General features: G+C 40.2%; 1 protein-coding gene across 1 annotated transcript; it reads right to left on the reverse strand.

The window, feature by feature from the left end:
* Nucleotides 1–115: 115 nt before the first annotated feature.
* Nucleotides 116–13,750, reverse strand: LOC308689824 (patched domain-containing protein 3-like). The gene is made up of 6 exons (XM_081363856.1): nt 13,678–13,750; nt 13,151–13,179; nt 12,259–13,052; nt 5,358–5,485; nt 2,153–2,298; nt 116–2,080 (listed from the first exon to the last, which is right to left on the reverse strand). The coding sequence occupies exons 3-6, from the start codon at nt 12,961–12,963 to the stop codon at nt 471–473; spliced, it is 2,589 nt and encodes an 862-aa protein (XP_081219982.1). The 5' UTR covers nt 12,964–13,052; nt 13,151–13,179; nt 13,678–13,750; the 3' UTR covers nt 116–470.
* Between the last annotated feature and the right edge of the window lie 8,385 nt (nt 13,751–22,135).

Here is a 22,135-nt window from a genome sequence, read left to right on the forward strand (position 1 = left end):
GACCCTTCACTCAGTTTCAACTGAGAAGGGTCTGGTTTTAACCAGGCTAAAATGATAATATATTGCCCATCCCTACTTTACACACATCATGTTTTGAATAAAGAAAACGCTGTACTTGTTCAAAGAACCAGTTTTTTATTGACCCTTGCACTGCAAACAAGCAGAAATATATGGCAGATGTGTTCAAGCATTTGTGTATATACTGTCATAAATGACTCAATCTCAGTATAATTGTCACTGAAGAGAATAAGTTCTAATGTTCAGTAATGCAGTTTAATCAATGTACTTGAATGTAATTGGATTACAAAAGCAAAGTTGTGTTTGCATTGAGGTGTTTAAATGAACAGATGTCAATATGAAATAATACTGATGACAAGGATACAAATATATATGTTTAAAATATATACTTGATTATGATATAAATACTTGATTAGTAACTTCAACACACAAAATCTTTCAGTAAAGTAAGCTCAGCAACAGTCAGTATCAGCAGACTCTGTGAAAGCAATCATTCCATTTTGCTCTGGACGATTTTCTTTTTTTCTTTCATGACGGCTACTAAAATTGCCGAGGAAGGTCAGGAACACCGGTATGAATATGATGCCATGGACGGCCCCAAACAGAATGACTAAGAACATGATTTTGAAGAAGGTCCTAAAGAGGTAGCTTTTAGCAGTCGAGAGCACCACCACACCGGCAATAGTGGACACCGCACCCTGAATGATGGGATAGCCCAGTTTAGTGACGGCATCTGTGGCTCTCTCATTCGCTGAGGACTTTTCACTTGACACAAAAGCATAGCATATGTGAGCAGAGAAGTCGACAGAAAACCCGATACAAATAACAAGATTAATCATAGACACAGAGTCTAAACTAACATCCCATAATGCCATGAAACCGGCCACTCCCACAATGACAGATGCGATGGCAAATGTCACCCAGAGAGAGCAAAGAGGGTTTGGGATCAACAGGAGTGAAATGACTAGCATTGCACATGTAGCAACTACTACATTTTGGATTGTATTAGTGATGATGACGGCATATTGGTCGAAATAGATGAATGCGGGGTGATACACTATCAGATCAACGGATGGCTGCAACTTACCACATTTTTCTGCGGTTTCTCTAAATGCATTCAGCATGTTCTTCTCATCAATCGCTGTGCGGATGTTCACAGACAGAACGAACATTCGTGACGCATGGATTTGATTGTTAGTGAAATTAACATCTTGACTAAAACCAAACCGATTAAGAAATGTAGCTAAATAGTGTTTGAATTGAATTTCATCGTCTAAATTGAGACCTGACTTCTGTCCAAACTGCATGTACGCACTCAGCCAAGAAATGGGTGAAATGCCTGAATCTGCCACTGGCAGATTTTGAAATTTTTCCAAACACAAGTCAAGACTTTCACGAGCAGTTGGGTTCCAGTACTGAAAGTCTTCATCCTTTATAACTAACATGACATTGGGACCAAAGGCAGAGAAGAAATCATCTTCTTTGTCATAGTAACTACCAACATATGAGCCGTCTGCTGCTAAATGCTTCAGATCTAGACCTTCCTGCATTTGGAAGCATCCATAGATACTGACTGCCAAATACCCGGCATAGATCAGACACACGAGCGCCTTAACCCACACTCTTGTCAGAAAAGGGCCGTAATAGTTTTTAAAGAATGAATCTATTGGCATTTCAAATTCCTTATCTGTGTTTTTATCATACGCCCCACCAACACAACAGCCTCCATCATCACCAGTGGCTTCTGGGAGTTTCATGAAGGTCAGCCAGTGTCTGTTGGCTTTCTCTCTCCGTCCGTTCAGTGCGATACACGCGCCAAAGAAGGTGATGTTGAAGATGTAGCAGAACAGAAGAGCTGTGCTGGTGTACATGCAGAAGGACTGAACTGAGCGGAAGGGCGTCATGAGGCCGATGTAGAAAGCCAGCACATCTGTCAGTGTGGTGATAGTGATGGACACGCCGGCCTCTTTGTACGTTTCTGCTAAACGAAGCTCAACGGCTTTATGAACTTCAGTCTTCTGCCAGCAGGAGATCATAATGAACATGTCATCAACGCCAACACCTGGAGGAAAGCAGAGACGGTGAGCCGTCAGCTGTGAGACACCTACTAGATGATGAAATACATAACATTTACCCAGAATCAGAAAGGGGGCTGTGGCCACGGTCATGGCAAACGGCATCCCACACAACAGCAGCAGACCAAAGCTGGCCAACACAGCCATCCCAGCGGAGAACACACCGAACGTAGCCACCCACACCTTCGTCCTGACAGGGTCTAACCTGAGGAAGAGGACATGCTATAGAGATCAATCACACAGTCTATCCTGAGGAAGAGGACATGCTATAGACATCAATCACACAGTCTATCCTGAGGAAGAGGACATGACATAGAGGTCAATCACACAGTCTATCCTGAGGAAGAGGACATGCTATAGAGATCAATCACACAGTCTAACCTGAGGAAGAGGACATGACATAGAGGTCAATCACACAGTCTATCCTGAGGAAGAGGACATGCTATAGAGATCAATCACACAGTCTATCCTGAGGAAGAGGACATGCTATAGAGATCAATCACACAGTCTAACCTGAGGAAGAGGACATGCTATAGACATCAATCACACAGTCTAACCTGAGGAAGAGGACATGCTATAGAGATCAATCACACAGTCTATCCTGAGGAAGAGGACATGCCATAGAGATCAATCACACAGTGTATCCTGAGGAAGAGGACATGCCATAGACATCAATCACACAGTCTAACCTGAGGAAGAGGACATGCTATAGACATCAATCACACAGTCTAACCTGAGGAAGAGGACATGCTATAGACATCAATCACACAGTCTAACCTGAGGAAGAGGACATGCTATAGACATCAATCACACAGTCTAACCTGAGGAAGAGGACATGCTATAGACATCGATCACACAGTCTATCCTGAGGAAGAGGACATGCTATAGAGATCAATCACACAGTCTATCCTGAGGAAGAGGACATCCTATAGACATCAATCAAACAGTCTATTCTGAGGAAGAGGACATGCCATAGAGATCAATCACACAGTGTATCCTGAGGAAGAGGACATGACATAGACATCAATCACACAGTCTAACCAGAGGAAGAGGACATGCTATAGACATCAATCACACAGTCTATCCTGAGGAAGAGGACATGCCATAGAGATCAATCACACAGTCTATCCTGAGGAAGAGGACATGCCATAGAGATCAATCATACAGTCTAACCTGAGGAAGAGGACATGCTATAGACATCAATCACACAGTCTAACCTGAGGAAGAGGACATGCTATAGACATCAATCACACAGTCTAACCTGAGGAAGAGGACATGCTATAGACATCAATCACACAGTCTAACCTGAGGAAGAGGACATGCTATAGACATCGATCACACAGTCTATCCTGAGGAAGAGGACATGCTATAGAGATCAATCACACAGTCTATCCTGAGGAAGAGGACATCCTATAGACATCAATCAAACAGTCTATTCTGAGGAAGAGGACATGCCATAGAGATCAATCACACAGTGTATCCTGAGGAAGAGGACATGACATAGACATCAATCACACAGTCTAACCAGAGGAAGAGGACATGCTATAGACATCAATCACACAGTCTATCCTGAGGAAGAGGACATGCCATAGAGATCAATCACACAGTCTATCCTGAGGAAGAGGACATGCCATAGAGATCAATCACACAGTGTATCCTGAGGAAGAGGACATGCCATAGACATCAATCACACAGTCTAACCTGAGGAAGAGGACATGCTATAGACATCAATCACACAGTCTAACCTGAGGAAGAGGACATGCTATAGACATCAATCACACAGTCTAACCTGAGGAAGAGGACATGCTATAGACATCGATCACACAGTCTATCCTGAGGAAGAGGACATGTTATAGAGATCAATCACACAGTCTATCCTGAGGAAGAGGACATCCTATAGACATCAATCAAACAGTCTATTCTGAGGAAGAGGACATGCTATAGATATCGATCACACAGTCTATCCTGAGGAAGAGGACATGCTATAGAGATCAATCACACAGTCTATCCTGAGGAAGAGGACATGCTATAGACATCAATCACACAGTTTATCCTAAGGAAGAGGACATGCTATAGAGATCAATCACAGTCTATCCTGAGGAAGAGGACATGCTATAGAGATCAATCACACAGTCTATCCTGAGGAAGAGGACATGCTATAGAGATCAATCACACAGTCTAACCCGAGGAAGAGGACATGCTATAGACATCAATCACACAGTTTATCCTGAGGAAGAGGACATGCTATAGACATCAATCACACAGTCTAACCTGAGGAAGAGGACATGCTATAGACATCAATCACACAGTTTATCCTGAGGAAGAGGACATGCTATAGACATCAATCACACAGTCTATCCTGAGGAAGAGGACATGCTATAGACATCAATCACACAGTTTATCCTGAGGAAGAGGACATGCTATAGAGATCAATAATACAGTCTAACCTGAGGAAGAGGACATGCTATAGACATCAATCATACAGTCTAAACTGAGGAAGAGGACATGCTATAGACATCAATCACACAGTCTATCCTGAGGAAGAGGACATGCTATAGACATCAATCACACAGTCTATCCTGAGGAAGAGGACATGCCATAGAGATCAATCATACAGTCTAACCTGAGGAAGAGGACATGCCATAGAGATCAATCATACAGTCTATCCTGAGGAAGAGGACATGCTATAGACATCAATCACACAGTCTATCCTGAGGAAGAGGACATGCCATAGAGATCAATCATACAGTCTAACCTGAGGAAGAGGACATGCTATAGACATCAATCACACAGTCTATCCTGAGGAAGAGGACATGCTATAGAGATCAATCACACACTCCATCCTGAGGAAGAGGACATGCTATAGAGATCAATCACACAGTCAATCCTGAGGAAGAGGACATGTTATAGCAAACAATCACACAGTCTATCCTGAGGAAGAGGACATGCTATAGACATCAATCACACAGTCTATCCTGAGGAAGAGGACATGCTATAGAGATCAATCACACAGTCTATCCTGAGGAAGAGGACATGCTATAGAGATCAATCACACAGTCTATCCTGAGGAAGAGGACATGCTATAGACATCAATCACACAGTCTATCCTGAGGAAGAGGACATGCTATAGAGATCAATCACACAGTCTATCCTGAGGAAGAGGACATGCTATAGAGATCCACCACACAGGAAGGAAGAGGACGAGGAATCACAGATTTAGGGATAGAAACATGTACTTATGTGAATATATTTAATTCTTTATACCTTGAACAAGACATAATCGAAATGGTAATGGCCAGGGAATACGTAAGAGAGAAGAGTGAGATAACCGATTCTGAATTGGTCTCAAGCTCATTCTGTCTTGATAGTGATGTATAGTAAGACACATGGACCTGTAAAAAAAAAAAAAAAAAAAACAACAACACTGGGTTACACTTTATTTGAAGGTTTTATTGTCACAGTGTAATTCTATATTTAAGTTAGGGCTGCACGATTAACCTTTATCGCATCGACATTGAGGTTTTAACTCCCGCAATAACCTAACCTCAGGAGTCTGAGGTTTTTTCCCCCACCTCTGACATTTGAGTGACAAACCTATTAGCCAATCAAAATGGTCGAATCTCGCGTTCCTGGCTTGCTGGCCTATTAGAAATGGCAATGGAAAGTTACAAGGTTGTATGCAGTGCACCGTATTTCTGTCAGCAGCAAAGCAGCTAACACACAACGTGTAGGCTACCTCGAATTGTGCCAATAGAAAAAGCTTGTAACTGCGCAGAAATGGCCGAAATATGCGACCATTTTTTGAGAATGTGCGAGTTAAAATTTTATGTGGTCGCATTTGTGCGAGTGCATGGTCATGTAGCCTACTAAGTTAAATTCACGCATGAATTTTCTGCATTGAACTTGTTTTAGCGCCCGCCAAAGTGAATTTTTGTCCCGCCAAAGTATTATTTGATCGGTGAGTAATGTAGATGAACTGCTGCGCTTGTGAGTGACAGGGCGCATGTTTAACAGAACGAGCAGAGAGAGAGCCGGTCGCGCGCGCGCGCATTCTCTCTCTCTCTCTCTCTCTCTCTTCGGAGCCTGGCGAAAGTAAACAAGACTTCACAGTCTCCAAACTAAGCGCTGTCTTGCTCTCTCTCCCTCGCACAAAATAAATCGACACGGTGGTAAAAGGTCGGAAGACCAAAGTTTCATGTGGATCATTCGGAGATTTTTTTTCCCCCTGAATTACCGCTGGGTGTGAATTGTGCTAAATAAATTGAACTCAAAAGCGTTCCGGACATTTAACTGACAAAAAAAAAAAAACTCTTTAATTAAACGAAAAAAATATCCAGTGATGAAATGTTTTCTGTGTTGACAGAAATCTTGGATGTCCATGTCCTAACTGCTGGGATAATCATACAACGCGCATGACACGTCCAATTTGCGAACTAATGACTCCTTTGAACCGATTCATTTTAATGAATGGTTAAAACAACTGATCTTTCCAACAGTGAACTCAGGAGACGTCTGAATCGGTGTATAACTAATCAGTAACACTTTACAATAAGGTTATATTTATTACATAAATTACATAAAAAGTACAGTTTTAAGCTTTAAAATAAATAAAACCAAAAAAATCGAAAATCGCACCGCAATCGCAATATTTGTCAGAAAAACCGCAATTAGGTTTTTTCTCAAAATCGTGCAGCCCTAATTTAAGTACTGAGTAATATTAAGTACCTACAGTTGGTACTCAACCAGAATAATACTTTTACCGCCACTGTTCCCGCGGGTGTGCATTTGCTGCCTTTCACCGTTAAGAGGCGCTACAATCACAGACCTTGAAAAGTGTCAGTTTATTCTCTCTATTGCGTAATCTGCCGCCGCGCCGCGGCTCATTGAGAGCGATTGAGAGCTGGTAGCAGATCAATTCAAGTGAAACATTGTAGTTAAACGAATTCATATTCACATTAAAATTACAGAACAAATTTAGAACTGAAACAAATGTAGGCTTTATTATTGCATCAAATTCAAGCAAAGTAGGCTAAGCGTTAACATTATGTGTCCAATTTTTCTATAATTTAGAAAGGTTATGCTTGTCAATAGGTTATGTGTCTCATAGTTCGTGTTATTTTAATTTGTCAGTAGATTTATTAACTGAAACATAACACTGAAATAAATTAAACTAAATGATCAGGACTTGATAACTGATGTTAGTCGTCAGCATTTGTGTTTTAGCATTCTTTATTAAGAATTATATAGGCTTACAGTATTACGATTAGCATAAATTTCTTTAATAAATAATGAAAACATTTCAACAAAAAACATTGCAATGGAAAACTTTAGGCTACATCAATGAGGCTTTGCATGACAAGACGTTAAGCTCATTCTCTGGCCAGAGCTCAGGCGATAGCTGTGTGGTCAACGCAACAACATGCGCCTCGTGGAGCGTGTGGTCAACGCAAACTAATTTTGTCCCCAGTTTAACATTTGTCAAAAATAAAAACTTTTGAAATGTTAATTTATTGATTTGAAACACTTTTCGGAGCTTTGTTGTGTTTGATTTGATTTGGAAATGAAATAATGTTTTCAAAAAAAAATTTATTAAGTTTGAATTGTTTTAAATACCAAATGGAAATACCATTTCAAGGTTTAGATAAAGTGTCGGGACAGTTTATTTATTTAAAACAGGGTTGCATCGAGTTTAGAGTTTATTCCCTTTGCAATGCAAAATAAGAAACACAAACTGTTATTCTTGCAACACTTTAAATTTGTATTGCCAAATTAATTGCAGCAAAATTAAACAATTAAAACAGTACAAAATGAAAATAGTTCAAAGCAACATAAATTAACATGCGTTTTTCTTTGCCTCTCTCTCACGCTTGATCTCTTTTTAGCAAGTTAAATTTTTTGGGGTCTCTCTCGAAATTAAACATTTCAGAGTAAAAACACACCATAAAGGCTAATAATAATACTGTATATGTCATCCACACAAATCACAGAAAAGAAAAAAAAACCTGTAACAAATGATTTAGTCTTTGTTGCTTCAAAGACACAGAATGCCTAGCAGAATTCTCCTTACACTAAAAGGAGGTTGGCCGCGAATTAAAGAGCTCTGTGTCTGCTGATCACTCACATTCGTTTAGTTGGCATGAACGCATTTTCGTCAACAGTTCATGTTTGGATAATGCCAGATTGTTGACAATCACACACACATTGCTCACACACTCTAAAACTCTACAAAACCAGTTGCAACAACTGGATTGAACACTTCAATTGATATTTTGTGTGAAAAACCTTTAAATTCAATAAATAAAACTACAGTAGGCTATAGGGCCTACATTTGGACACATCAAGAGATTTATCCTTAAAAGAATATTGCCTTTGCCTGTTCTGCATCATCAGGCTATCCGACACTCTCCGTATGAAAGAGGGGCGATTAACACTCCTGCACCCCCACGATAAAAGTTTATTAACTAAATATTTTGTTATTTTAATAATTGAAGAATTAAAACGCTACTCCGGTTTGGACCAGCTTTTTCCAAGCAAAGCTAAATACAATCTTAAAACGCATGTTCATTTGTTGTCATGAACAAAATGTTCATCTCAATATTAAATTCCACAGGGATCTTTGGGTCCTTACAACCAGGGTGCGGTTTGTGAATTTTATTTTTATTCAAATAAATCTTGAACCAGTGCTTTGTGCTGCTGTTAGAACGCGCCGCCGCGTTTGTCGAGGGAACCCCAATATTTTTATAGGAATAGGCTTCTGTTTTCTACAATATGAAATATAGGCTATATTGCTCTCGTCTCTATTTTTAACTTTTGATTCTATTTTTCTGTTCTAAAAATATTTTCTATTCTGTTAACCATAGTTGTAGTATTTCATCCTTACTGTTAATTGACATTGACCCCACTTACATTTCAAAATGCAGCAATTGACCGTTCGCAAAAGCCACGCCCCCTAGTTATTGTTACTACGCCCGTCAAACAATTGAGAAACAGACACATGGCTGGGTTGAGCTCCATAGTAATGCAGCAGACATATCCTCCAGGGCACGACAGAAATGGCTGCAATATGCAGTGGAGGGATATGTTCAAAATGTTAAAATAAGCAAAGACGGGAATATTACAACAATCGAGGCCAGTGCTTGAAGTGGGGGAAAAAAGGTGCCAGTAGGCTAACTGTTACTCTCTTGCATTGGCAAAATCATGACATTTGAGATTAATACAGTGAAAAACAAAACTTGAAGATATTGCTGGTACAACAACAATTTATTGTTATTTATTAACAATATAAATGTATTTAAACAAGTCGTGTGTGTGTGTGTGTGTGTGTGTGTGTGTGTGTGTGTGTGTGTGTGTGTGTGTGTGTGTGTGTGCAAACGGAACTCCAAGTCTGCAAGTCCAAAAATACATTTAGGCTATGGTGAGTTTACTACATTTTATTTTATTAAATGCATTTATGGTGAGATTATTATATTTTCATGTCAATCTGTGTTCGTTTTGACCAAGAACCATGCGCTGTCACTTTAATTCAGCGCGTGCAGCACAGCAAAAATAGACTCGGTGCGGATACGATTGCAGCATCCGTGTACAGTGGGGAAGCTTTAAGTTACCTGTTAACATGGGTGCAAAAAAAAAAAAAAAAGCACTGCAAACGCACTGTAAACGGATTACGGTGTATATGTGAAACGGGCGTGACTGACGCTTATATATTATATACGCTGACATATGTATGCTTATTAATCTGAGGCATTTAGCTGTGAGTGAGGTCTCCCACAATGCTTAATCCATTGTCGGCATCTTTCCGCTTGGGTCTTGGGCTTTGGAAAGGCAAAAAAAACGACCCCTCCCTCTTAACTTTTCGGGTACCTAGTGTCAGACTGTGCTGAAATCGCAATGTTTGACGGAGGTCCTTCTCCTTAGTTACAGTTGCTGAGCTAGGATTGGACGAGGAGCGTTCGAGGGCGGGGTTTTGCGAACGGTCAATTGCTGCGGTTTTGCACAATATCCCTTTGCGCCTGGCGGTCATTTTGTGAATGACTTTGAAATGCAACTGGTTTAAAGGATTAGTTCACTTTCATTTACTCACCGCGATGTCATCCAAGATGTCCATGTCTTTCTTTCTTCAGTCGAAAAGAAATGAAGGTTTTTGAGGAAAACATTCCAGGATTTTTCTTCATATAATGGACTTCAGTGGCAACCAACGGTTTGAAGGTTCAAGTGTCCGTCTCAATGCAGCTCCAAAGTCTCGACACGATCCCAGTCGAGAAATAAGGGTCTTATCCAGCGAAACGATCGGTCATTTAAAAAAAAAAATATATATATATATTCTTTTTAACCACAAATGCCCGTCTTGTACCATGTATGAGATGCATTACGTCATCACGCTGGAAAGGTCATGGAAAAAAAATCAATAATAATAATAATAAATTAAAACAAAGATGAGAAAATGAGATGGAATTTTTTTCGCCCTTCCCTCCTTTCTGAACTGGAGAACACAGACAAATAACTTAGATAGATGACGTGACGCGTGACCTTTCCAACGTGAGGACGCAATGCGTGGCGCATCTCAGAGATGGTTGCCATTGAAAATCCTGGAATGTTTTCCTCAAAAACCTTAATTTCTTTTCGACTGAAGAAAGAACGACACGGATATCTTGGATGACATCAGGGTGAGTAAATTATCAGCAAAAACATTTTTTGAAAGTGAACTAATCCTTTAATTGTGCCACGGCGGTAATAGGCATTCTGTTTGACTACCTACTGTACATGCACTCACTATAGGGTTAGGGTAGGATTAGAGTTTGGTTGAGGGTTAGTTGCATGTAATTATGCATAATTTACTGGTATTACTATGGTAAGTACATGTACCATATGTAACAAGAGCACTGTAAAATAAAGTGTTAACAAACACTGCTCCATAAAATTATTTACTCACACAATGGTCATTACCAGGGCTTGACACTAACTGTTTTTTGCTCATCATCCACTGTGGCTAGAGCTTTTCCAAAGATACTTGCCACTCTGCATTTTCACTGGCCACAATTTTGACATTGGTGCATTTTCATGGGGAAAACTGCCATATAAATATTTGTAATATTGTCTCATTATTTGGAAGCAGGTATATTAGGTTGCTGTCACTTTAAGACCTGATGCACAGATCCATTATACTGATAAAACATAACTGACTGCGTTTCAATGAATACTCGCCAAGACTGGCATTTTGACATTCATTTCTGTGTATTTGACTGTTTAAACACAACTATAATTTAGTAATGAGAGGCAGCTTTAAGCGTATACAATTATGCTCAATACGTGCAATCCCACAGTAAAATTCAAGTCCTATAACAACAACAATATTCATCCAGATCAAATGAAGCGAGTGAGGAAAGGCGGGTTTGTGCGTAACTCATTGTTGGAGAGATAAGACAGAAAGAGCAGCTGGTATCCTGAATCTATTCTGCGGAAAATTAGTATTGGACGCGTTTCAGATATTTCACTACATTGCATCCGTTCCTATTATTTCAGATGCCTTTTTAAAGATGTTTGAAAGATGTTTATTATTTCAGATGCCTTTTTTTTTTTTTTGGAACAATACAGTTATCCGGACCACACAGTGACGGGTAGCTTTAGGGGCGGGGTTAGGGGTAGGTTTAGGGGCGGGGTTAGGTCATCACATTGACCCCAGTGACGGGTAGGTTTAGGGGCGGGGTTAGGTCATCACATAGACCCCAGTGACGGGTAGGTTTAGGGGTGGGGTTAGGGGTAGGTTTAGGGGCGGGGTTAGGGGTATGTCATCACATAGACCCCATTGACGGGTAGGTTTAGGGGTGGGGTTAGGGGTAGGTTTAGGGGCGGGGTTAGGGGTATGTCATCACATAGACCCCAGTGACGGGTAGCTTTAGGGGTGGGGTAGGTTTACGGGTGGGGTTAGGGGTAGGTCATCTATCAGGTGTGGTCTGGATATCCGTATAGTACCTTTTTTTTATTTTATTTTTTTATTTAAAGTTTGAAAAAATGTATGTATTATATATAAAATTCGACCCGCCACCGTGGCTAGTAGGAGTGACTGTGTTACGTCACCGCTGAAATACACACGCATTTGGCCGGTTTGGAGGCTGTTAATCTCAAGCCCTGGTCATTATCTAATTAATAACTCAGCATTTTTACTTACCGTTTTCTGTTCTGTAGAGTTTGAGAGGAGTTTTAGACAGCCATCAAGCCAGTGAAGGTTGTCCTCCGTCTTCTTCTCGTCTAAGAAATAAAAAAGCCTGATTGCTTTGGCACTGGTGAGCTCTGAGCTCTCTGGCTTTAGCTTTACACCGCCGACGGTTGCTCCCAGAAACACGGTATTATTCAATGGATATTTTACTTTTAAAGAAACAACTTCAGCAGCATTGTAATTTATGATGTCTAAAATTGCGTTTGACATGCACTTTCCCTTTGTTTTGGCACAGAGGGTTTCAAAAGTCTTGTTTCCTGTCGTCATACTTTTCACTTTTCTATCTAACTCTATAATGTCGTTAAAAGCTGCTTCAGTTAATATATTTTCTCCGTGCAAGCCTGTGATGATCAAAGAGGCATAAGTGCCTTCAGACGCAAGCCGTAGCCGAGAAAACTCTTCAGATTGTGGGAAGTTTTCCAACACAATCGCCCTCTCCAACTTGGCAGGTCCATTGACAGGCGTAAACTGGTCTTCAATATCATTTGCCTTCCTCTCGTGAAGAAAGATGAAACCAGATCCAAGGGCAGCAGCCACACATACAGCTGATAAAAGAAACACACATGGATATCTTCCAACAGCATGACCGAGCTTTTCAAAGGCCAGAGACAGAGGCCTTTCAATGCAGTCTGTTTTAGATGCGCTACACTTCATCATCCCGGAGATTCAGTCTCGTCCTTCTTCAAAGCCCCAACAACAGCCTTTCAGAGGAGGAAGCTCTGGATAGTTCAGATGGTCCTTGAAAACTGGTAACGGAGAGTCACATTCAAAACAACTTTAATCAGTTACAGGTCACATGAACATTTGGGTTTGCATAAATATATAGGCTAGCCTACCAACCTACCGGAAAAAGGGTGTTGGTGTGTGTGTGGTCTGAAATAGAGGAACATTTTGGAAATTACAAATCAAAGAATATTACAATCCTTCTGTAAAATTGCTACAGATATTATACATTTCTATACTGAACATAAATAAATAATCAACAATTGTTTGAAATTTTCGGACAATTCCACAACTATGACGGTGTAGCATGTCAAAATAATCTTAATATGGCTAACAGATCAACAGGTTAATATAACCACAAACCATTATACGGTTTGCAGTGTGTGTTCAATATTCGCTACTCTTAATGTGTGTGTGTGTGTGTGTGTGCACAAACCTCATGGCTAAAATAACTGCAGGCTAATTCCGAGAATGGGTTACGCCCTAACATTGTCAGTTTCACTTTCACTTTCTTAGCTTTCCGACAAAGATTAACGAAAAATGTCTTATTGTGCGAATACAAACTTACAAGATTAATGTGACACCCTCATAATAACATAATTATCACGAACGTGCATGTTTCTACTTTAAAATGATAAACACACTTACTTTTCTTCAGGAACGGACAGAGCTTCGGCGGCGCGCAGTGATCCAGCTCCTGCGGTGAGGGAAGCGCAAGCGCGTGCTCTTAAAGAGACAGGCGTGTAGGACTCGCTCAAGTCAAAGACATGTGTAAGCCCTCTAGTATGGAAATCCAATGGAAGAAATGTCTAAGTTTTTTTTTTTTTTTGCTCTGTTGTTTCAGAAACCAGAGCACGCTTACGTTCATCCCGTCCACCTTAAATGTTAATAGAGCCAACCCTCAATCTTTCCATTAAAAAAAAAAAAAACTGGAGGAAAGAGTAGATAAACTATTTTCAATACTTTCTTACTGTAATTAAGTGCTTCTTTTCACTCTTTTCACTTTCACAGAGATGTTGCTTTAGCATCACTCTTGCACCCTCAGTTACTGTTAAAGCAATACTGAGATTTTAACCAGAAATCAGTAGTAATAATATTGATTCAACATAACAGTTATATATTTTATCAACACCCTCAGTTACTGTTGAAACAATGTTGAGTTTCAACCATAAATCAAGGGAAATAGCATTGATTCAACATTACAAATTGTTATTTTATCAACATCACTTTTGCATATTTCAACCACAAATAAATTACTATATTATTAAATCAACATTATAAAGCTATAATTTTTCAACATAATTTTTGCACACTCAATGTTGACATTTCTTTCAGAATTCAATGGTACTATTATTGATTACACATTATAAAGTGATGTTTTTTCAGCATCACCCTCATTTGTTGAAGACAAAAAACATGCTCGTACCGTTGAACCAATGTTCAATCTACTATATTAATAAAACATAAAATAAAAACACTTTTCCACTAGTTCAATTACATTCTTATTTTTTCAGTCTTTTTTCCTTTAATTTTGTCAACTGAAACAACTTTAAAAAAAAATCATACAAAAGTGAAACAACAAACAAAAAAACACAAAAATGAATTTGTTTCTGGAGGCACTGAAGAAACAGTTGTTTGATGTGCAGTTCTATGGAAGTAAAATAATGCCAAATGTTTTTGAAACAAAAAAGCCTGTTGAATTGCACTACTTGAAAGAAATATGCATTGCATTAACTATGCTTGCATTTGAATGCATTGTGTTTTTAGGGCTTGCATTTTATGGGCTGAAATTCAGCATGGTTGAATATTTAAGCTGTGAATATTTTCAATATTAAAATGCAATAATCCATATTCACCTTTCATATTTCACTTCCAAAATATTCAAACTGTTTAAAAATACAACCTATAATATTCAACAGGCAATTTTCGGTCCATTTTAATTTTGCTTTGCAAATTTGCTTCAAAATTCAACATTGACATGCAGGAAAAGCAGTAGATTTCCGTCAACGACATTTTTTTCACAGACGAAAACGAGACGATGACTAAATAAAAAAAGGCCAGTGGCCATCTAATGAAGAGAAAGTGAGGAAAAGGAAAAGCAGACCAAAGAAAAAAACATGATATAAAATCAAAATAAACAAACTTATAAACTTTATTTAGAATTAAAAATTTATAAAAAAAAATAATGAAACTAAATCCATAAATTGATTCCATGATAGGAATATGAAGCGCCTGACAGAACAAACTAAAACCAAATTTGTGAAACAACCCCCCCCCCCCCCCCCCCCCCAAAAAAAAATAAATAAAAGAACACCTGAACATATGTCTCCTAAAATGACAGAAACCATCTTTCAAAACTATCCATCAAATAACCTTTGGCTTTACTTTTCAGGAAGATTCACACTTTTCACACTTGATTCTGACATACTACTATGTTTTTGCCTCTTGAAATGAAATACTATTACAATTTAAAATAATGGTTTTCTATTTGAATATACTTTAAAATGTAATTTATTCCAGTGATCAAAGCTGAATTTTTAGCATCTTTACTCCAGTCATGATCCTCACATGATCCTTCACAAATCATTCTAATATGCTGATTTATTATCAATGTTAGAAACAATTGTGCCGCTTAATATTTTTATTATTTTTTTAAAGGGCATTTATTTAAAAAATAAATATTTGTAACAATATATACTACTGTTCAAAAGTTTGGGGTCAGTGATTTTTTTTCTTTTATGAAAGAAATTAATCATTTTATTCAGCAAGGATTTGTAAAAAAAAAAAAAAAAAAAAAAAAGTTTTTTTCAAACAAAGTTTGTTTCTAGAAGAAAATTGCGTCATCGTCCACCTTGAGTAAGGCAGATCAATAATATTGTTGAATATTAAATGTCCCCAACTAAGCAAGCCAAAAGCCAAGTCGACAGTGACAGGAACCAAAACTCCATCAGTGACAGAATGGAGAAAAACCTTCGGAGAACCCAGACTCAGTCGCTCAGTTCTACCAGAAAGACTCGGGAGAGTTATTTCAATAAACCATACATTTATTGACAGCTCAGCAAGCTGATAAACTACAAAGTCATTTGGCGTAGGCCCCGTCCGTAGTGCATAATCCGAGAGTATCGGATCTGCAATTCCTGCCTAAAGATGAAGGCAGGGGCGCAGCCGACCCCCCCTGGGAGGTATGGACGGGACCATCCTGGTGGTGGTGGGGAGGATGGGGGTAATCGTCGCTTCAGTATCTGCGAACTCAAACGTGTAAGTACCGTGCTTTTATACAGTGAGCATAAGAATATGATTGGATAGAAGTGAAGGCAATAAGTGACGTAGTAATTGAGTCTTCCCAGCAGAACTTATGCTAAAGCTTTCATTTCTCCTCTGGCCAACGAGCGAACAGTGTATGATTATGATTCAGGAGCATTACAGGTCAGAGGTCAGATTGGATCTGGACATTCAGAATAGGAGTTTGTTGAGGATCAGTGCCGACGGCTGTGGTGTGGATGAGGCCTTCACAGGGCTGATGAGGCTGACACTTCAGGGATGCGTCGTGGACGTGTGCAGGCGCAGGTCCACCATCTGATCTGGATACGGCCCGGATCCGGCTGACTTCAGTAAACCTCGGAATAAACAGAAAGACTAACATTAGCGTAGACGCCATTCTTCTTATGATGTAGCGAGTACATCAGGTGGGATAGGACGTTTTCCCGGTTCCGGCTGACCTAATCTATGCAGCCTAATAATCATTTAACTGATTTGAATAACAGAAATGTAATGTTCTATATGTATGCTAGGTCAAAGAGATGTGTTTTTAGTCTAGCTTTGAACTGACAGAGTGTGTCTGCTTCCCGGACAATGTTAGGAAGACTGTTCCAGAGTTTTGGTGCTAAATAGGAGAAGGATCTACCGCCAGCAGTCGATTTTGATATTCTAGGTATTATCAACTGGCCGGAATTTTGAGATCGCAATAGACGTGAAGGACTATAATGCGTTAAGAGCTCGCTCAAGTACTGCGGAGCTAAACCATTTAGTGCTTTGTTATTAATCAGCAATATTTGTATAATGTATACAATGTTTAATACAGAGACAATGCAGTGTTGACAGAATAGAGCTAATATGGTCATACTTCCTGATTCTGGTAAGGATCAACTGGTCTTTGTTTATAAAGTGTGCAGAGCAACCTCCCATAATAGCATTACAACAATAGTCTTGATGTCATAAACACATGAGCTAACTGTTCCGCATTTTTCATTTACACGCACACTATAAGAAGCTATTTTGGAGGATGCCAGCAAGAAAATCAGTTTCAGTTCCTGTTGACTTCTGTTTGATTGTTGGTCCAATGGGAACTTAAACAGTTGTTACTGTTAACTGCCTAAAAATTAAATTCCTATCAGTGCCGATGCCAACCACAAGCAATTTTAGCTAAAACCCCATTCTTCCCTGTGAGACTTCTCTTCCAGTAGTGTAGGCTAGAGGCCTTCAAAACACATCTGGCTTTTATAACTCAAACTCTTTCTACAATTGTCTTATAGATAGATAGAATACAGGCCGATCAATTAGTGAGTTTTATCAATGCGTACAAGTGCTGTCGGTCCAGGAACTGAGTATTACGCTGCAACACTCCCTAGCATGTTCAAACGGGAGAGGATCCCAATGGTGTCAACACAATGCATTGCGGCCTTAACCCTCATTTTTGATTGACAGATTGGCATTTGTGGCGATCTGGACAGGCCCCCAACTGCATTGGCACATCAACTGCCTCAGGTTGTTAGCAGTAAGTCTTGCGCTGGGCCACTACAAATCCCAGTTATGTGGCAAGCAGGAACTGGTCCGTACGGACAACACCGTGACCGTTGCGTACATAAACCATCAGGGTGGTCTACGCTTATGGAGCGAATTATGTGCCATAATTTAACAAACAAATCCAGCATTTTGCAAACAAACTCAATCTACTTCGCAAAGGAAAACTCGACTCGCAAACAAACTCGATCCGCTTTGCAAAGGAAATCTCGACTCGCAAACAAACAGAAAGCAATGTGCAAGCACAAAGGTCACAAATGCGTGCAGGCAGATTTTCTCACAAATGCGCCCAGGCAGATTTTCTCACAAATGCGCCCAGGCATATTTTCTCACAAATGCGTGCAGGCAGATTTTCTCACAAATGCGCCCAGGCAGATTTTCTCACAAATGCGCGCAGGCATATTTTCTCACAAATGCGCCCAGGCAGATTTTCTCACAAATGCGCCCAGGCAGATTTTCTCACAAATGCGCCCAGGCAGATTTTCTCACAAATGCGCCCAGGCAGATTTTCTCACAAATGCGCCCAGGCAGATTTTCTCACAAATGCAGTTGAGCAACTTCCTCTTCTAAAACAGTAGATGGCGCTAAACTATAGGCTAATTTAGCGCTAGTCTCCCGGGAGAAGCACTGATTTGAAACTTGCCTTTGCCTACAGCTGAGGAAAATGACCGGTGAACGGTGTGTTTCTGTCTTATTTGATCTATAATTAACCTTTTTGAGATTTTCTCTTGCCAAACGTTTATTGCATATCTAGACAGAAATCCACATTAGCACTTAGTAGCACTTCACTCTCTCTAGGATCGGGGAATCTGTAAGCTGAAAGCTCTGCCATCTTGTTGCTTTTTGTCATTTTTTTCTGCATCGGACTCATGCGAAATTACTAAATTAGTGATTATGTCTACACTTGAACGAATCTATTTCTTTCGTTCTCCATAAATGAATGAGAACATTTCATTTAACAGAGTTTAGGAAACTTGTAAAATGTATTGAAAAAACTGTCATAGCGATTGTAAAAAACTGTAACTTTTGCCACATGTATTTACCATTTTGCAACACAGTGCAAAATGTGTTTTAGTGAGTGAGAATGTGTTTAGAGTTTTGCAAAAAGAGTGGATGAGATTTGCAAACAGTGTCTTAACTACCTTAACTTGTTTAAGGTTTTGCCTACAGAGTGACTGATTCAACAAATAGGTTTAGGCCACTGAGCACTGGGTTCAGAGAATTGGGTTTAGTGTTTTAGCAATTGTGAAATACTGTAAAAAAACAGTAAAACAGGGAAAAAAAAATGGTTTTGTTTTGTTGTGTGTGTGTGTTGTACTGTGTAGTATGAATGAATACAAATGTGCCAATGTGCCCTGTGATTGGTTGTGTCTTTTGTGTTCATCATGTGAACAGGTTTGTGATGGGGGAACCACAAGCAACATAACTGGCCAGTTTTGGAAATGTTGTTTTGAATTTATTGCACCAGTGTGTTAGACTATGTTGTAGTGTGTGTGATTTTGAGGGTTTGTGTGTCCTGTCTGAGGGCAAAGTTTGTTTTTTCAGCAAGAGTGAATGGTTTTGAGTGTAGAGCTTCATTTTGACCTGAAAATAGGATGTTTGGGGAATTGGGTGAGACGTTATGGATTTGTGTTTACAGTTTTGAGAATACGAGGCATAGTTTCAAGAAATGTGTTTAAGCAATCGAGAAAAATTGTAATAAGGATAAACAATATTTAAAAAGTATCTAACATTTGACTAATTACACAACATAACATGCTAAATGGGGGATATCTATATCTGGCATAAAAAAAATTTGTCAGTACGTCGTCTCTCAGTTGCTGAATGTCGCGCTACAACGGTTCTACAGCCCTGTCGCGTCTCATACTTCTACATTGTTTCAATGTTGCGTTTCCTCTCAAAACTTGACATTTATCAATATGGACTTGAGCAGTGGCTATGATCAAATCTCGCGTGGGGTTTCAGCTTGTGTACGCAAGTTTCTGAGGTACTGTGACACATCGTCACAGAATAAAAATAGAATAAAATTAAATATATAAAAGGAAAAATTAACAGGACTAAACAAATATTTAACTTAATTATGCAACAAGTAGTATAAGCTACACTCGCTTTTGTGACACTCCACTGCAGAGGTACATAGAATTTGAGCTCAAAAGTTGCGCGAATATTAGACAGTGTGACTTATATCAATGTACACCGTGAACGCTTTGGATAATCCGTGGGCCAATTAATAAAAGATAACATTCATCATCATCATTGTGATGTGTGTGGAATGTTTAATGAGACTTTATATAGCTACTTGATTTCTCCGAAATGTACCATTAACTTGCTAAGCGCAACAAATAACGAAACAAGCAGTAAAGATCTCAGGCAACTTTTGTGAGCGCACTATGCAGAGCTTGTGCATTCAGAGCTGACGTTAGAGCTGATCCGCTCATCTCTACTCTGCAGTGTGGAATTGGCTCGATGGTCCTCTTAACAGCCTGAAAAACAAAACTTGTATTCAAATTGTCAATGGGTTATAAACAGAAAGTAAGCAAAAAGCGCTCCCATTACAATTATGAGCTGTCAATACGTCAAGCACTCTTGCAAAACCTCCAACTGTAACTGGCAGTTTAGTTCGGGACGGGCACGGCTCTCATGTGAAAGCTGCTATTGAGCGAATTCTGACTAACTTAGATGTACTGGGCTAATAGTGGGCCTAGTAGGCTAATAATAATAGTCTAATAACTTTGTAAAGTGACCCTGAGTATAAAAACATGTCATATAAAGAAAACATATAATAAATAATTGAAGATGTAGGCTAATAGATATATATTAGGCCTAATCAATAATTGTTAAATATTAAAATATAAAGATAATATATATTTAATGGCCCTCAACATCTACTCATGAAGGCTATAACAAAAGTCATGTGAAAACTGGGTAGTGTCCCTTTAAAGGTCCCGTTCTTCGTGATCCCATGTTTCAAACTTTAGTTAGTGTGTAATGTTGTTGTTAGAGTATAAATAATATCTGTAAAATTATAAAGCTCAAAGTTCAATGCCAAGCGAGATATTTTATTTAACAGAAGTCGCCTACATCGAACGGCCGGTTTGGACTACATCCCTCTACTTCCTTGTTTAATGACGTCACTAGAACAGTTTTTTGACTAACCTTCGCCCACAGGAATACACAAAAAAGGGGGCGTGGTCTTGTTGCGCTCCCACGGAAAAGAGGAAGAGTTGCGTTTGTAGAGTGTGTTTGTCGCCATGTCGTCGAGACGTCTAAAGATGCAGTTTTTGAGGGGTTTGGAAGATCCTCTCACCCAGATACTGATGTTGGACTATATTCACCTAACATTCGTGGAGTTCGTTGACTGCACGTTGTGGGTGTGTGGTTCTTCACTCACTTTGGGAGACATCCAGCCTGCCCAGCCAGAGAAGATTTACGTCCAGCCTGCCCAACCAGAGACTGCCCACGTCCAGCCGGATCTTCGCTTTCAGCCAGATTTTCATGTCCAGCCCGATCTCCCTCCTCTCATCGGCCCAGCTGATCCAGAGCCCGACGCCTGCACAGTCGACCCAGAGCCATCATTCGCTGCAGCGCCCCCTCGCTCTCGTAAACGGAGGAGGAAGAGGACTTCCTGCATTCCCCAAATTCTGGAGGCCACCCCTGAGCAGTCAGCTCTTCATGTCTGTTCTGTTGAGGTTGAGGAGGCTACCCTTTAACTGTATGTTGCTGCTGTTATGTGTGTCTGGGCCGCACATGCCTCCCTGTCGGCTACCTCAGCTCCATCCTCTCCTGAGCCACATGTTTCCACCCTCTGTCCTGCCGAGCCTTCACTTCACGCCAGTCCAGCCGAGCCTGAGACTGAGAGCGTCATGCCCGCCGAGCCTGAGACTGAGAGCGTCATGCCGCCGTACCTGAGACTGAGAGCGTCATGCCCCCCGAGCCAGAGCCAGGCGTCAGCCCAGATGAGCCTGAACCAATTCTGAGTCCAGTTCTGACTACAGTTCCGACTACAGTTCCGACTGTTCCGACTACAGTTCCGACTAAAGAAGTCGCCTGCCGTTTTGAGCAAGAGCCAGTCTTCGAGCAAGAGCAAGAGCCAGTCTTCGAGCAAGAGCCAGAGCCAGTCTTCGGGCAAGAACCAGAGCCAGTCTTCGAGCAAGAGCCAGTCTTCGAGCAAGAGCAAGAGCCAGTCTTCGAGCAAGAGCAAGAGCCAGTCTTCGAGCAAGAGCAAGAGCCAGAGCCAGTCTTCGGGCAAGAGCCAGAGCCAGTCTTCGGGCAAGAGCCAGAGCCAGTCTTCGAGCAAGAGCCAGGG

The sequence above is a fragment of the Scardinius erythrophthalmus genome, assembly GCF_964197995.2.
Source record: "Scardinius erythrophthalmus genome assembly, chromosome: 1".
NCBI classification, from domain to species: Eukaryota; Metazoa; Chordata; class Actinopteri; order Cypriniformes; family Leuciscidae; genus Scardinius; species Scardinius erythrophthalmus.

Bases quoted from the DNA above. Each gene is read 5' to 3' on its own strand.
- LOC308689824 (XM_081363856.1), bottom strand. From the start codon at position 12,963: ATGATGAAGTGTAGCGCATCTAAAACAGACTGCATTGAAAGGCCTCTG. The intron at 5,486-12,258 runs GTAAGTAAAAAT...TTTTTTTTACAG, and splicing joins ACTCTACAGAACAGAAAACG to GTCCATGTGTCTTACTATAC. The intron at 2,299-5,357 runs GTATAAAGAATT...CCTCTTCCTCAG, and splicing joins TCGATTATGTCTTGTTCAAG to GTTAGACCCTGTCAGGACGA.